We start from the raw sequence: 15,618 nt of genomic DNA, 5'->3' as shown, positions 1-15,618 counted from the left end.
TGTTACGCGCAGGTTGTATTTCACGCGTGACTATGGCGAGTGTATTGTGCCAAATCAAGGATTACCAGGAGAAGGAGAAGGAGCAACCTCCCCTCCCGTCGCCGTCAGAACGTGTGGATTTTTGAATGGGAGTGGATGGGACAGCAGATGAGAGACCGGCGGCGACGTCACGGCGAGTGCACTGAAGGAACGTGTGACGGCGGCGACGTGACGGCGGCGTATGTTAGAATTACCAACAAATTTACGCCTGCTCTGGACGTCTGAACTAAGTACGTCGCCACCACAAACGTGTGAAACACACGTCGTCGCTACTACGCCGTCGTCAGACTGCAGTGAAGTTAGTTTTAAGTTGGATATTTGACAGACATTCGCCCTTTCTCAATACATTAAAAATTCATAGAAAATATAAGATGTGTTCAAATACAATAAAAACAGGTGTGTGTCATAGAGGAGGCTTAGCTCTACAATCCTGTGTTGATTTTGAGTCAACAGGTCATATGACCTAGGAGTTATTGTGCTATAATGCTCATATTTACTGTATAAAATACATACAAAATTCATATAAAATATTATTTGTGTTTAAATGCTATTAAAACAGGTGAGTGTCATAGAGGAGACTTGGATCTTCTGTCCTGTGTTGATTTTGAGTCAACAGGTCACATGACCTAGGAGTTATTGAGCTCTAACGCCCATATTTACTAGGGGTGTGCATTGGCACTGCCCTCACGATTCGATTCGATTACGATTCAGCAGGTAACGATTCGATTCGACTCGATTCTACGATGCATTGCGATGCATTGCAATGCATCAAAATTCTACTGCACACAACACGGCAAATTTTTCATCAGTCATGAAATATTGAACAACAGATTTTATCGGCTGCTATGTATTATCACTCTCCTGTATCTTTGACATAAATGTCATAAAATAAAATAAAATTGAATGGTACAGGTATTGGATATGGGATTTTCAAACCTGAAAAAGAAAACATAAATCACTTCTAGGGCTGCCCCCAAAAATTAGCCGACCAAAATTTCATTGGTCGATTGGTCGCAGGAAAAAACAAACAAACCTTTGGAGCTGTGTCTTTAACTCAAAATCAATGACTTAACTCTATGAAAGACTACGGGGCTTTTATTTTGAAGGGCCCAATACAGGAAGTCGTGACACTTTCTGTTGTGGTTGTTTTTACCAAGGGGGCAGTTGTCGGTCTGAGAAGTGAAGCTCACTTCCGCGTTCAAAAAGCTGCAATCCCCTCGGCTGTCGCTGGGGGCTGGCTCCAGAAGGGAGCAACTCCAACTGAGCCCCATGTTAAAATAGCCGATTTTACAGCTTAAAAAAACATATTTACAGCCTGGTACATTTCATTTTTTTGGTCTCAACCGATAGTTTCTACCCCCGCACACACTCTGAGGGGGGTGAATTTTTTTTAAACTCTACCGTTTTACTATTATTAGGTTTAAAGTTCTGGCCAATTAGGGCGCAGAACCGTTGAGTGACAGGTCCGGAGGCCGCTGCTTCGAGGCCAGTGGGCGGGCTCTCGGCCGGCCAACGGCCGCACCGCTCCAAATATGGCAAGTAGAATCCAACATGGCGCGGTTCAAACCCCCGTAGTAGCGGCACAAAACAGACTCCCCCAAACCAATGGGTGACGTCACGGACGCTACGTCCATTCTTTTTACAGTCTATGGTTTTTACACGGCACGGCAGGTCTCTCTCTCTCTGCATCAGAGACCCCCCCACCCAGCCTGAGCTCAGTCACTCCCCCTCCTCTACTGTGTTAATTGGTGATAAACGGGCATACTACCTGTAGTAACGGTAAAACCCGACCGGCTTGTTGAATCTCGGACCCAACACGGCCGGACTCACGAGCGTTAATTAATTAATTCTCAACCCGACCGCGGGTGAAAAAAAAAAAAGGAAAAAGAAAGCCAGCGGCAACACTTACTGCTGGTGCTGCCGCTTAGCATGTAGCTACCATGGATGTATTATGGTAGCTACAGGCTGCGCATGTCGTTGCTCCGGAAACGCCCCCGGAGGTAATTGAAACTTCACAACTTTATTTGAGGCCAGAAAATAAACAGTGACATAATCGATTATGGCACGTTGCCGCATCGATGCTGAATCGTGCATGTCCCGCATTGCAATGCATCGCCGAATCGATTATTGTTGACACCCCTAATATTTACTGTATAAAATATATAAAAAATTCATGTGACCTGTTGGCTCAAAATCAACACAGAATGGCAGAGGTGAGCCTCCTCTATGACACACACCTGTTTTTATTGCATTTAAACATATTTACTATTTTAAATGAATTTTTAATATATTTTATACAGTAATGAGCATTAGAGCTCAATAACTCCCAGGTCATGTGACCTGTTGGCTCAAAATCAACACAGGATGGTAGAGCTAAGCCTCCTCTATGACACACACCTGTTTTTATTGCATTTAAACACATTTAATATTTTATATGGATTTTTGATTTATTTTATACTGTAAATATGAGCATTAGAGCTCAATAACTCCCAGGTCATGTGACCTGTTGACTCAAAATCAACACAGGATGGTAGAGCTAAGCCTCCTCTATGACACACACCTGTTTTTATTGTATTTGAACACATCTTATATTTTCTATGAATTTTTAATGTATTGAGAAGGAGCGAATGTCTGTCAAATATCCAACTTAAAACTAACTTCACTGCAGTCTGACGACGGCGTAGTAGCGACGACGTGTGTTTCACACGTCAATGGTGGCGACGTTAGTTTCACACGTCGTTTCACACGTTAGTGGTGACGACGTACTTAGTTCAGACGTCCAGAGCAGGCGTAAATTTGTTGGTAATTCTAACATACGCCTTCAGTGCACTCGCCGTGACGTCGCCGCTGGTCTCTCATCTGCTGTCCCATCCACTCCCATTCAAAAATCCACACGTTCTGACGGCGACGGGAGGGGAGGTTGCTCCTTCTCCTTCTCCTGGTAATCCTTGATTTGGCACAATCTACTCGTCATAGGTAATCCTTGATTTGGCACAATCCACTCGTCATAACACGTGGTCACTACGCGTAGTGTGATTACAGGCGTGCAGCAGTCATCACGCGTGAACGTGCGCGTGAACGGGGGGCCATTATAAGTCAATGAGGAAACTACATTACACGTCAGGCGCTGTCTGCTGCACAGGCGTCAAAGCACGCGGGTGTGACACGTCCAGTTGATAGGTGCGCACGTAATATGACACGATTGTACCGGCATACACACACACACACACACACACACACACACACACACACACACACACACACACACACACTCTTGAGCGCTTTTATTTTTGTCCATGTTGTACATTGTCATTAAAGAACACCTACAAACAGAGCATATGTACATACTCAGTAGATGCAAATGGTAAGCTGTGCCTGGTCTCTAAGAAACTATTCATCTCTTGTTTTTGGTAGATTTTGAATGAGTAGATATTTTGTTTTTGTGTGTCAGACTAAGATGGCCCTGCAGAAGCAGCTGTCCAAGGCCCTGCCAGCAGGTTTCCTGACCAGCCCCCTCAATCCAGCTGCCTTGTGCACCATGGCACCCGGACCACTGGCGCTCCGCCTCCCGCCCGGTCCCACGGCCATCATCCAGGGTCCTCTGATCAGCCCCACGCTCTTCAGGCCCGCCCCGGGGCCTCTGAGGGCCACACATGCACCCATTATCTTCTCTCCTTACTAGCAATGAGCCAAACGAGGCTGGAGGACTCACAGTAGAGTGGACCTAACCTAGCCAAAGCTGGACAAAAGCAGGGGAACCCCTCAGTGACAACAGGACACTATGCAGCAACAGCAAGGGAAGCATATCGGCATGTTAAGCTTGGCAGGTTCAAGACATGAGAACAGTACGCACAATCCCCTGGTGTGGATTGAGATATCAGCGCTGACTGACCAGTGTCTTACTCCCTAAAAAAATAAAAATAAAAGACAGACAGACCATCGCTCAGCTGTTTCCTCTCAACAAACTGTTGAGTGCATGTTCCCTGGGGTCAGGACCCCTCTGGAAGCCATAAGGACAAGCATCTTTAGTTTAATTTAAGACAATAATAGACTAAATACACTAGGGTGTGAAAATGTTACTTAAGTGTTTGTTGCCAAAATCTTTTTTTTTTAAGTTTGAGAGCTTTCTAGTTGTACTCTGGGAGAACAAGCACAAAACTTCACCCCTGTGTTTGTTTTCATAACCAAATCAAAATGAGGAAAATACAGATCATGTTAATCTCCAGTGAGAATAGCTACATCCATATCATGCCCTCCACCTGTGAAAAGACAAAGAAGATCCATAACTTTGGATTGTCGACAATGTAACATCTTAACAAACATGGTTCATCAACTACTGTCTTATGTAGATGCCTTTTCTCTTATTGTTTATTATCTCTTGCTCTCTGTGTTATGAGGTGACAATCAACCACCACTATGACAATGATGCCAAGAATACTTGCTATATGTTGACAGATTTACATACAATGAGTGAGTTCATTTAACGTTATGAAACTTGCATTTGTTTGACATGAGCCATTGTAACATCTTCAGGTGATGGTTAGATAAATAAGTTAAGACAGCTTGATGCTGTTTGTGCAATATGAAGAGACAGGCGGATTTGTGCTGTTGTTCAAAGTTTAAAAAAAAATGAAACTACATTTTCAAATGTGTCTTTATAATACATGTTTCTTTTTTATAGAGTTCTATTTAAAAAAAAACCTATTCTTTCTTTGAGAAATCCTTCTCCCACCTGATCGTGCTGTCTCATCCTAAGCAATATGTATTTTTGAAGTGTCATCTGGTAAAAATTAATGATTAGTGTAACTGTGCATCAACTGCAATAATGTAAATTATTATGTGCTAAAATGTCAATACTGTATTCTACATGAGCTTATAAATAGTACTGTCTTTTTTACACGATTGTGGTGTTTTTTTCTCTAGTTATCATGTCTATGAGTTCTATGTGTGAGTGATGAAACACTGAGTTTATCTGAAGCCTCCATAGCACTAATAACCACCAACAGCTGCCCAAGGGATGTGACAAACCAGGGGTAGCCTAAATAAAAAAATAAAGTCAGTGCTTAACGCCCCTCACAGAAGATATAAGGCCTAAGTTGTGATACTCTGGTGCCCTCTAGAGACAGTTTTCAAACAAGAATAAGGTATTCATAACACAAGATGAAAGATGAAAAGGGATGATGCCAGTATTTTTATTACACTTGCACGCATTTTATAACAGTATAGCAAAAAAAAAAAAAAGAGGAAAAAAGGAATAAAATGAATGATCATTAATGATCATCTTTTCATAACAATCACGATGAAATGATAATGTAAGTTATTCTTAGACATTAATTTAAATTGAGGTTGACATAAATAAATCGAGTAAAATGTCACAGATGTAGAAAAGCCTCACTGATTAATTTCCCCAGTGACCTAGTAACAAACAAATAAATAAATAAATAAATACTGCTTCCGGATGTGACGTCCGTCCGCGTTCGTCCTTTCCCAGAAAAATGGCAGCTGTTGACATCGACGTGCCGGTGGAAACAGAGCCTCAAATCCACGATCAGGATGACCTGGAGCGGTAAACACATGATTTTCTGTTTGGTTTAATTGTGCTGCGCGTATATATCGAAAATAAACCGACTGAATTGGACCTTTGGCTCGCTGACACGGCTCGGAAACGACAACACGGGTCAGCCCGGAGACGAGCTAACGGGCTAGCTTAGCTTTACCGGGAGAGAAACGGCAGCAGCAGCGTGTTAGTTACCCATCTGTTAATTCTTTTATTGTAGTGATTTACATAAACGGCAGGCGATGGGGTTATTTAGGGTGTTATATGTTTTAATTAAATAGTTTATTGTGGACCTTAAAAAACGAACGGAACAGTATCGCTTTTCGAAACAAGTGATATCTTGCGGCACCGACACATGCTCCGTTACGGATATCCTAAAACTGTTATATCTTGAAACGCAGTCAGATAGCCATGGGTTAATTTATCTGTTTGTGTACGTACACTTTAAAAAAAAATATTATTATTATTACATTTCTGAATAAACCATCACAACAGTGTATTTCTGTATTTTCAGCGGTCAATGTCTCTTGTCCCTCTTTTCGAGAAACTTCCATAAAGACAGAGACAAGGCAGCTAACAACCCTGAACCAGCCTGGAGACACGGCTCTCGGGTGAAGTTACAACTTCCCAAACATCTAAATAAATAAATAAATCCTATCCGTTTTAAATGATGAGTTCCTGGCAAGACACGATATTTTCAATTATTTAAGCCAAAAACAGATGAACGTCCAGCGGATATAGCTAGCTGCAGTAGCTAATGTAAATGAAACAGCTCGGTATCACGTCATCGTATAAATGAAATTTTAACAGACATGGTCCAAAGGAATGTAATATCATTGGATATGTAAAACATAATTTTAATAGTCACTTGGCTAAAATCTTAGTGTCTATAATCAATATAGATTAATATTAGAGCCTTCCAGGTCCCTAAGAAGATACTTTATTTTTTGGCATCTCATTTATTCAATATAGCAGAGTAAAGGGCGTTGTTAATGTCTCAATAGGATCACAATGGGATTACAGAGGAATGCAGTTATTGTGTCTGTGCTAAAATAGATCTGAAAATTCATGGTGTCATCATCATCCGTTGCAGAAGAATCATAATTCTGAAGTTTGGTGACCTGAACAATGTTTAAATCATATTCAAGAGAGATTCAAATTCATCATCAGAGATAATAAGGTCCTGAAATCTGACATAATGGAGAATGAAATGATGATTTCAGGAATTTTCATCATCTTTTGTTTATTTTTGCCCTGATGCAGTGTTTCAAGAATGTGGATACCTGAAACACTGATGTAGATGTAGATTTACTGTACACAACAGAGATATGTTCTGTCACGCAGACGAGCTGATTCAGAAATCTGAATTACCACATCTTTGTACACAACACCATAGAAAGGATGGGAAAGGAGGGTGAGCATGTTTCTCAGACAGCTTGATAGCTCAGAAAAGAAACAAGTCAGGTGATCGAATGAGGTGATCACATAGGACCATGTTCAAAATCAGTGTTTTTCTGACATTGTTTTGCAGACACAGCGAGTTTCGGAGGGGCTGTCACTTTTGTTTTGTTTTATAACTTAAGACATGATTGAAGATGACTAAGGTCATATCCCAAAAACTTGGCACGAAACTGGATCAAATCCTTTTTACTACTTCTGGTAAACTACAGTGCTGACGCATTCAAGGGGGGACAGATAGCCTGTTTTTTAGACATTTTATTTCTTATAAGTTCAATATTATAGCCTAGGTGAATAACATTCAAATCATTGTGTTTTACTTGTTCATATTGAAAACACCATAGGCAGGAACAAATCTCTGCAAGGTAAAGTATTTGAACCCCTTGTGTAATGGAGTCTAATCGATGAAAGCACATTGGAGATGCAGGTTAGAGCTACTTCAGCCCATTTAAAAACACTTAAACAATTTGAGTTTGTTGCTTACAAGAGGCATCTGCTGATTAAGAAGTGTTGGTTTGCTTAAAGCTGAAGAGGGTGGCAAAGTTTAGATATCGATCAGCCCGCAGACAAACGATTAGCTCAGCTGTGGCGGCCTTATCAGAGATGCTGTGTATTAATCAGGCAGTGTGTCATGGTTTAGTCTAGTTTGGTTTTTGCATCATGGTGTACTGTAGGACAGTGGTTCTCAAAGTGGGTCTGGGGTGAGACGGTTCAAGGGGGTCCCCAACTTTTTCTTGAAATTTTACCCCTTTTTTCTAGAATTTTCTCAATTTTTTTCCAAAAATTCACGCCATTGGCCCTAATTTGAACAATCATAAAAAAGTAAACTAAAACAAAGTAATGTTATTCAGTCTTAAATATTTGTGTATTTCTGGTTTTTGTTTCAAAACTTTGTCCAGTGAATATGTGTCAGTTTAGGGTCCTTGATGTAAAAAAGTTTGAGAAGTTCTGGTGAAGGACACATAAGCCTCTACTGTACCCCCCCCCACACACACACCCTTTTTTATCACTGACTTACCTGGGCAAGTTTTTTTCTTCTTCTTACTAGTTAGTGACATTAAAGGAAGAGATTCCTACTGAGTTTCTGTTCTGGGTGTGGCATGAATGTAGACACTTCCTACCGAGAGCAGCACAACAGTCGTGTCTTCCTTACGTGAAGGAGGATGATGTACCCTTTAGCTCTTGGCATGTCTACACTGCAGCAGGTGAATTTCACTGCTATGTTTAGTCCTGGAGCTCTCAGGACTGTGTGTACCCTGCTGGGCTGTCCCAGTTCCAGGTGTAACATACCACGGCCTTCAGACATACTCTTATTCCCAGAATCAGTTCATTTGCTTTATCTTTTGTAAAGTACTCCCTCCACTTTGACACTGCTTTGTGTTTTTCCCTCTTTCCAGTCAGGCTGAAGGCTTCAAAGAGCAAGGAAATGCACTCTACAGCAAGAAAGATTACTCTGAGGCTTTCAACTACTACACCAAGGCCATCGGTGAGACAGCCACTCAGTGATTTTATTTTATTTTTCTCTGTGGTTTTATGGTTTTACACAACACTCAGTGAACAGTCTGTTCATTTTCTTCTGCTGGGGAATGTTAACCTGCTGTACATCTCCCAACAAATCAGCAAAACAAATGACTTAACTAATGAAATTAAAGTGAAATTTCCATTAGTAATTGAGCCATTCCCTCCCAAACCAATGCATTTTCCAATAAATAACTGTACATTTGCAGTATATTGGAAGCACATCTGTACTGTTGATACTATCCTCTGTAGTTTCTACCCACACCTCAGTTTGCATGTGTCTGTTTTTTTTCCTTTCATCTAAAGATGCTTGCCCCAAAAACGCAAGTTATTATGGCAACAGGGCAGCCACCCTCATGATGCTCTGTCGCTTCCGAGAGGCCCTCGAAGACTCCCAGCAGGCTGTGCGGCTGGATGACTGTTTCATGAAGGTCAGTTTGGAGAGATCCTCAAATCAAGAGCATCATCTTCCAGTGTTTCCCATTCATAGACCAATGTGTGGTGCAGCGCCACAGAACCAAGACCAAGCGCCACAAATTGATTCTGCTTTTTTTTCTATCAACGCAATATCGTTCCATCCATTCATCTCCGCGTAGTGCCGCTCCGTTTTGGCATTCTCTCTCACACACACAGAGAAGCACGCATGCATAACAGCAGTGCACGATCCCCACCCTACCCCCGTTGGACGATCCGCTACCGCCACAGTATCCTTGCAAACCTGTGGGAAACACTGTCTTCATTCTCAGCCCTGCATACTTGTCCTCAAACCCTGGTTGTACTTGCAGAATAGAATTTGACACGTAGAGCTTAAAGGGATAGTTCAACATTTTGGCAAATTGGCCCATTGCCATAATCGCTATAGTCATAGCAGTAGGTTCATTACCTTTAATTGTAGGTGTAAGCTATTTTCAGTACGGCGGAGCGCAGCAGCTGGCTGCTCAGAGCTACGCTATGGAGGCTAACGGAATTTCTTGGTTTCCCTCATTAAACTCATCAAATTCAACATCCCAAAACTCCACAGCGCTTTTGTAGACAAGTTGTGACCTGCACAACCACCACGCTATGAGATAATGACGGAACGATACGAAACGGAGCCGTTTTTGAGGTAAATACAGGGTAAATACGGAGACTGCTTGCTGAAAAACTGTCCCTGAACGCAACGCGCATCAGCGGTTTTGTATGAATTTACCTCGAAAACGGCTCCGTTTCGTATCGTTCCGTCATTATCTCATAGCGTGGTGGTTGTGCAGGTCACAACTTGTCTACAAAAGCGCTGTGGAGTTTTGGGATGTTGAATTTGATGAGTTTAATGAGGGAAACCAAGAAATTCCGTTAGCCTCCATAGCGTAGCTCTGAGCAGCCAGCTGCTGCGCTCCGCCGTACTGAAAATAGCTTACACCTACAATTAAAGGTAATGAACCTACTGCTATGACTATAGCGATTATGGCAATGGGCCAATTTGCCAAAATGTTGAACTATCCCTTTAACAATGTAGAGTTAAACAATGTTTTTTACACATGGATTGGTGCTCTGTCCGTCCCACAGGGGCATCTGCGTGAGGGTAAATGCCACCTTTCTTTGGGAAACGCCATGGCGGCCAGTCGCTGCTTTCTGAAGGTTTTGGAGCTGGAGCCCAGCAACAGAGAGGCCCAGCAGGAGGTGAGAACCACCCAAACATTTTTTAAATTCTGTTTTTTAAAATAAATATTTGAGTTATTTAGTGAGCGAAGTCTCAGAACATAATTTACATGACAGTAACTTCATACTCGTTGTGCTGCATTCAAAAGACGATACTTAGAAATGACTGTTGTTTCCTTTTTAGAATAAGAACGCATCGACTCTGCTGGAATACGAGCGAATGGCAGATTTCGGCTTTGAAAAGCGGGATTTCAGAAAGGTATTGTACAACCATTCTCTTTTTTTTCCACCAACCTGCAATACAATAGGCACTCCCTGTCTTAGCTCATCTATGAGTCATGTCTGGCTGGGATAGTTTTCGTGGCTGTTAGTCATTAGCCATTTGTAGAAATCATCAGTGAATACAAAATATTTTGAGAGGAAAATTATCAATGAAATCAGCCACAAACTGCAATTATTTTTGTTTCTCTCATGCCTAAGTGTAATGATGGAGTGTAGCTGGAGTGTATAGTCAACATGTGACTCTTTTCCTGATCCAGGTGGTGTACTGTATGGACCGAGCCTTAGGTGTGGCTTCTGCCTGCCACCGCTTCAAAATCCTCAAGGCGGAGTGTCTGGCTCTGCTGGGACGTTACCCTGAAGCTCAGTCTGTGGCAAGGTAGAGAGAGTTGAGCTTTTATTATGAAGTAACTGATTATGATTATGTTATAACTCTCCCCTCTATCATTAATGCGTATCAAGAAGAAGAGATTTTCACACCAGATCTTAAAACAACATTTTCTCTTGCAGTGATATCCTGCGTATGGATTCCACTAACGCAGACGCGCTGTACGTCCGGGGTCTCTGCCTGTACTATGAGGACTGCATTGATAAAGCTGTGCAGTTCTTTGTACAAGCTCTGCGCATGGCACCTGACCATGAAAAGGCCCGGCTAGCCTGCAGGGTAAGCCTTTCTGCCTATCTAGTGTGGTTGACTAAGCTTCAGATTGACAAACAGGATTTTTGTATAGCAGTTCCTTGTGATTTGAAATAAAACATGTAAAATAACTCGACTTACTTGCCAAATCGTGTCACAGTTCAAGGTCACAGTCGATAAACCAATGGTTCGAGACATGCTCTAATATAATAGATATAAATGCTTATCTTTTTGGTTTACATTTTACTTTCAAGCTTGACTAAATGTTTAAAAAGTGACACTGGGGTTTGGTCTCTTCCTAAATCAGAATGCTAAAGCCTTAAAAGCCAAGAAGGATGAGGGCAACCAGGCTTTCAAGAACAACAACTATGAAGCTGCCTACCAGCTGTACACTGAGGCCCTGACGATAGACCCCAACAACATCAAGACCAACGCTAAACTCTACTGCAACAGAGCTACAGCAGGAGCAAAGGTAAAAGCTACATGCTGCTATATTCTGAAATGGGCTCAGTGAGCAAAGTGTCACACAAACAATAATACAGTCTGATTACTTGCTTAAAAATAGCAGCCGTGCATTGCACTTGGATCCTCCAGCTCATTGTCTCCACTCATTTCTCTGTCATTGATTCTCCCTCATCAACAGCTGAAGAAACTGAATCAAGCCATTGAAGACTGCACCAGTGCAATCAAACTAGATGACACGTACATCAAGGCCTACTTAAGAAGAGCTCAGTGGTACGCTCCGCACGCATCATGAGAACAATTCCCCCTAATGTGAGTGTTTTTATTGTTCAGCGCTGTGCAGTGTGTGACCTGACTTTGTGTGACCCCGTGCAGTTACATGGACACAGAGCAGTATGAAGAGGCAGTACGGGATTATGAAAAAGTTTACCAGACAGAAAAAACGTCGGGTAAGCTGCTGTCTTTATATTATTGAGTTGATTCATTAGCTGGTCATTTTTACACACACACTCAGGTGGCTCGGGTTTTGTTTTTGTTTCTTAAGATCACAAGCATTTGCTGAAAAACGCACAGCTGCAGCTGAAGAAGAGCAAGAGGAAAGATTACTACAAAGTGCTCGGGGTCGGCAAGAACGCAACAGAGGATGAGATCAAAAAAGCGTACCGCAAACGAGCCCTCATGCATCACCCAGGTAACCCTTTTTGTTTTTTTTAAACACAACACAAGTTTTGATTATATTTGATGGCTTGTAAAACTTAAGATCTCTCTCTGTATTGTATCATTATGTTGCAGATCGCCACAGTGCAGCGACTCCAGAAGTGCAGAAAGAGGAGGAAAAGAAATTTAAGGAGGTGGGAGAGGCGTTCACTGTCCTCTCTGACCCAAAGAAGAAGATGCGTTATGACAGCGGGCACGACCTGGAAGATGACAGCTGCTTCGATGGTGGAGGTAAACACTTTTGAGTGTTTTTTTGTCCTCGGCTGTCTTTACGTTCAGCCCGCAGATCATTAGTGGGACAGAAGAGAGCAGATTATGGTAGGAACTGTGGCCAGCTTGATCATGTGTTTTTCTTGAAACCTCATAATTATTAACACATTAACATTTGTCATAGCAGATTTACAGCCTTCGAACTGAATCTAGTCACACATGAGAAGTATGCCTTAAGCATGGTGAAAGTTGTTTTTTAACACGCTGTATTATTTAGTTTTTATATGTCAAAGTTGGGAAAACACATGAAAACAAAACATCACAGTTTCATGGTGATGGTAGTGCACATGCTGGCTTAGTTTCATTTTAGTTTTCAGGGACACAGGGCCATAGTAAATGTTGTTACTAGCACCTGAGCCTCTCCTACGATGACAAGTCAAGAATTTCTGCTGTAAAAACAAGCGCGTTGGAACTGAATGTGGCCCTTGTCCCCATGCAACCTCTGACAGTCTGTACAAAATCAGAAGATCTTCTGTCTCCAGGGGGCGCCAAAGTTTAAAAAAAACTTCTTGACTGCAAAATGTTTTACTTTATTATAAGCAACTGATTAAAAAAACAAATCAAACTTGCTGCTCCATTTACAGTCTCTGCATCTCACAAGATTTAATTTGGCCTGTGAAAACAGTACAAACCTAATATTATCTGTTTTCTATCTTTACTGTGACATAGTGGTTTATCAGTGTTACACACTATATTAAAGTTAATGAGCTCTTTCTTTTTTTCTTTGTATAAACACTTGTGTTTTAGAAGTTAAAGGGATACTTCACCCAAAATCGATAATTCACCAATCATCTAATCACCGTCATGCCAAGGAAGGGTTTGGCGAACTTACAGAGTTATCAAAACGCTTTTGGAGTTCCAGGGGGAATGGATTTTCATATAATGGCAGCGGATAGAGCTCACTTTTGAATCGTCCAAAACACAGACTATGAAACATCCAGATACCTCCATACTGCTCGTCTGTACTGACCCAAGTGTCCTGAAGCCGCCACATGAAAAGTTGTTCAGAAAAAATGAATTTGATCTCTGTTTTTAGCCTTGTTGTAGCAGTAGCTCCCAGTGGCTCTGTTGATGTTTGTGCACATGCGTGAGATTTGCTGCTTGTTTTTTTTCCCATCACCTGCTAATCCCATGATGTTTGGTTTTCTTTGCTTTCTCTCTAGATTTTGATGCTAACAACATCTTCAGGGCTTTCTTCGGCGGTCATGGTGGTGGTGGAGGAGGAGGATTTAGCTTTGATAACAGCCCAGGAGGTGTGTTTGAATTATCTCACTTTCAGACACCTTAAAGTTTGTTGTTTTATACATGGTGGAATCAACCTGAGAACGTGCATCATATTAATTTATTTTTCTCTCGCTTTTTTCAAGACTCCGGACCTGGAAATTTCTTCTTTCAATTTGGCTAAAACCCGAGGACCACGTGGGAAAATGGCAGCCCTGCAGAGGACAAAATCAAGTTGGACCCACAGTCACCTTGTGATGCTCATACTCCCTGCAAAATCTCCCAACAAATTTTCTTTCAAGAGATTTCTGATGATCACACCCACTACTAAATTTACTCCTTACGTTGATGCTAACAAACACCGGGAAGGATAATTCAGAGGCTTTTGTTATGAATAACAATGAAGATAGCGTATAGGAAATACTTTGAAATAGGTTTGGAACAGCTGATTCAGCGCATGACCTTGTTGCCAAAAACCTTATTTCTAATTCAATTCAAATCAAAATCTTGTCAAACTGCCTCAGACTTCCTAAATATGATCAGAAGTAACATAAGCATCATGGTTGACTATCTTAAGGAATACATAACTCAAACATATAGTTTAAGGTTCTCCAGGGACAGCAGGTCTATTGAGCACGAGTCAATGTACTGTAGTAGTTCAATGTCATAACTGACCTCAGGACAGCCTGTTGAGGACAACACTGGTCTCTTGCAAATGTGTGTCCAGGTTTTATTGGCTCACTTGCCAAATATAGAATCAACTTGCTGGGCTTTTGTTTCTTCTCCTCTTCTCCATGCTGCGTTATATATTTGATTAGAATGTACAGCATTTTGTGTCCATAACTTTTATTTCCTCGGTCTTCCCTCAGTCTATTTATATTTATTGTACTGTGTATTCTGGATTGTATGCAGCAGATTTTTGCCATTGTCTTCGTCTTCCTCGTTTTTTTTTTTTTTAAGAAACCCATTCGTACATGTTTTCTGCATCTGCATCTCTCAGATTGTACAAGTTTAATTTTTATGAAACAGGCCAAAATCAGCACACACACACCTACAGATTGTCCTCTGTTGAAAGCACCAATCACTCATCTGTCCTACTGTCCCTTTCAAATTCAAAGTGGTGCCTTACCAGAGTGAGCAGATCAGCTAACACCTCACAGTGAAACCTGCGTAACGAGCTATAGAGCAAGCCACATCCTATTGCGAAATGGCAACAGTCAACCTTGTATAGCCACTTTTCATTTTCATATGAAACTCTTTTTAATGCAAGGCCAGTAAATTGCAAGTAAATTCTTCATCCCATCTGCCATCAGAGAAATTCAGTTTCATGTCATCATTGCGTCACACCCAGCTGTCACCCACCAGTACTTGTCATGCACGTTGAGTCAGTACAGCCCTTCTCCTTCTTATTCTACCTGTTCAAAGGGGTACTGATAGTTGGTTGGAAGTTTCTGTTCATTGTTTTGTCACTGATCTGTGTATCATTTTTAAGAACTTGTCACAGTATTAACAAGACATGCTTTTCTTATTGCGTAAATAAAGGCTCGTCTTTTACTGTACTGTCGGACTTTTCTCTTAAATTCTTTGTGGAAAAAGTGGATTTAGTAGTAGACTGTACTTAAGTGCACTTCAAGTGTTTCTATTTATTATACTTTATAACCAGAGTAAGATTTTGGATTTTATACTCAGTTGCCTTTGTTTGACACCCATAGTTACTAGTTATTTTAAAGTTCTCTCTATACAAAATGCATTGCTATTCCATAGCTCTGATGCATTACCTGTAAAATAAACCACTAAAGAAATATAGGATGACTTATAGATT

The 15,618-nt window shown here is 41.3% G+C and overlaps 2 protein-coding genes across 2 annotated transcripts in view; both read left to right on the top strand.

Annotated features, from left to right (window-relative positions):
* The window catches only part of LOC146968204 (zinc finger protein 385B-like), a 90,211-nt gene extending 86,263 nt beyond the window's left edge, over positions 1-3,948 (top strand). Inside the window, exon 8 of the mRNA XM_085761461.1 lies at positions 3,491-3,948. Coding sequence (XP_085617587.1) covers positions 3,491-3,721 — 231 coding nt within the window. The 3' untranslated portion in view covers positions 3,722-3,948. The remainder of the gene's footprint in view (positions 1-3,490) is intronic.
* Positions 3,949-5,508: 1,560 nt separating this feature from the next.
* LOC146968203 (dnaJ homolog subfamily C member 7-like) lies at positions 5,509-15,355 on the top strand. Its single transcript, XM_085762319.1, has 14 exons — positions 5,509-5,605; positions 8,452-8,540; positions 8,879-9,003; positions 10,118-10,231; positions 10,395-10,469; positions 10,750-10,868; positions 11,000-11,153; positions 11,434-11,598; positions 11,770-11,861; positions 11,964-12,037; positions 12,133-12,279; positions 12,381-12,536; positions 13,739-13,828; positions 13,943-15,355. Exons 1-14 carry the CDS (start codon positions 5,535-5,537, stop codon positions 13,978-13,980), a joined length of 1,509 nt encoding a protein of 502 aa, XP_085618445.1. The 5' UTR covers positions 5,509-5,534; the 3' UTR covers positions 13,981-15,355.
* Positions 15,356-15,618: the final 263 nt, after the last annotated feature.

This window comes from Trachurus japonicus, chromosome 19 (assembly GCF_045865225.1).
Source record: "Trachurus japonicus isolate A0001 chromosome 19, Traja_1.0".
Classification (NCBI taxonomy): Eukaryota; Metazoa; Chordata; class Actinopteri; order Carangiformes; family Carangidae; genus Trachurus; species Trachurus japonicus.
The sequence above is the reverse complement of the archived record's forward strand: the minus strand, read 5'-3'. Positions and strand labels throughout refer to the sequence as shown.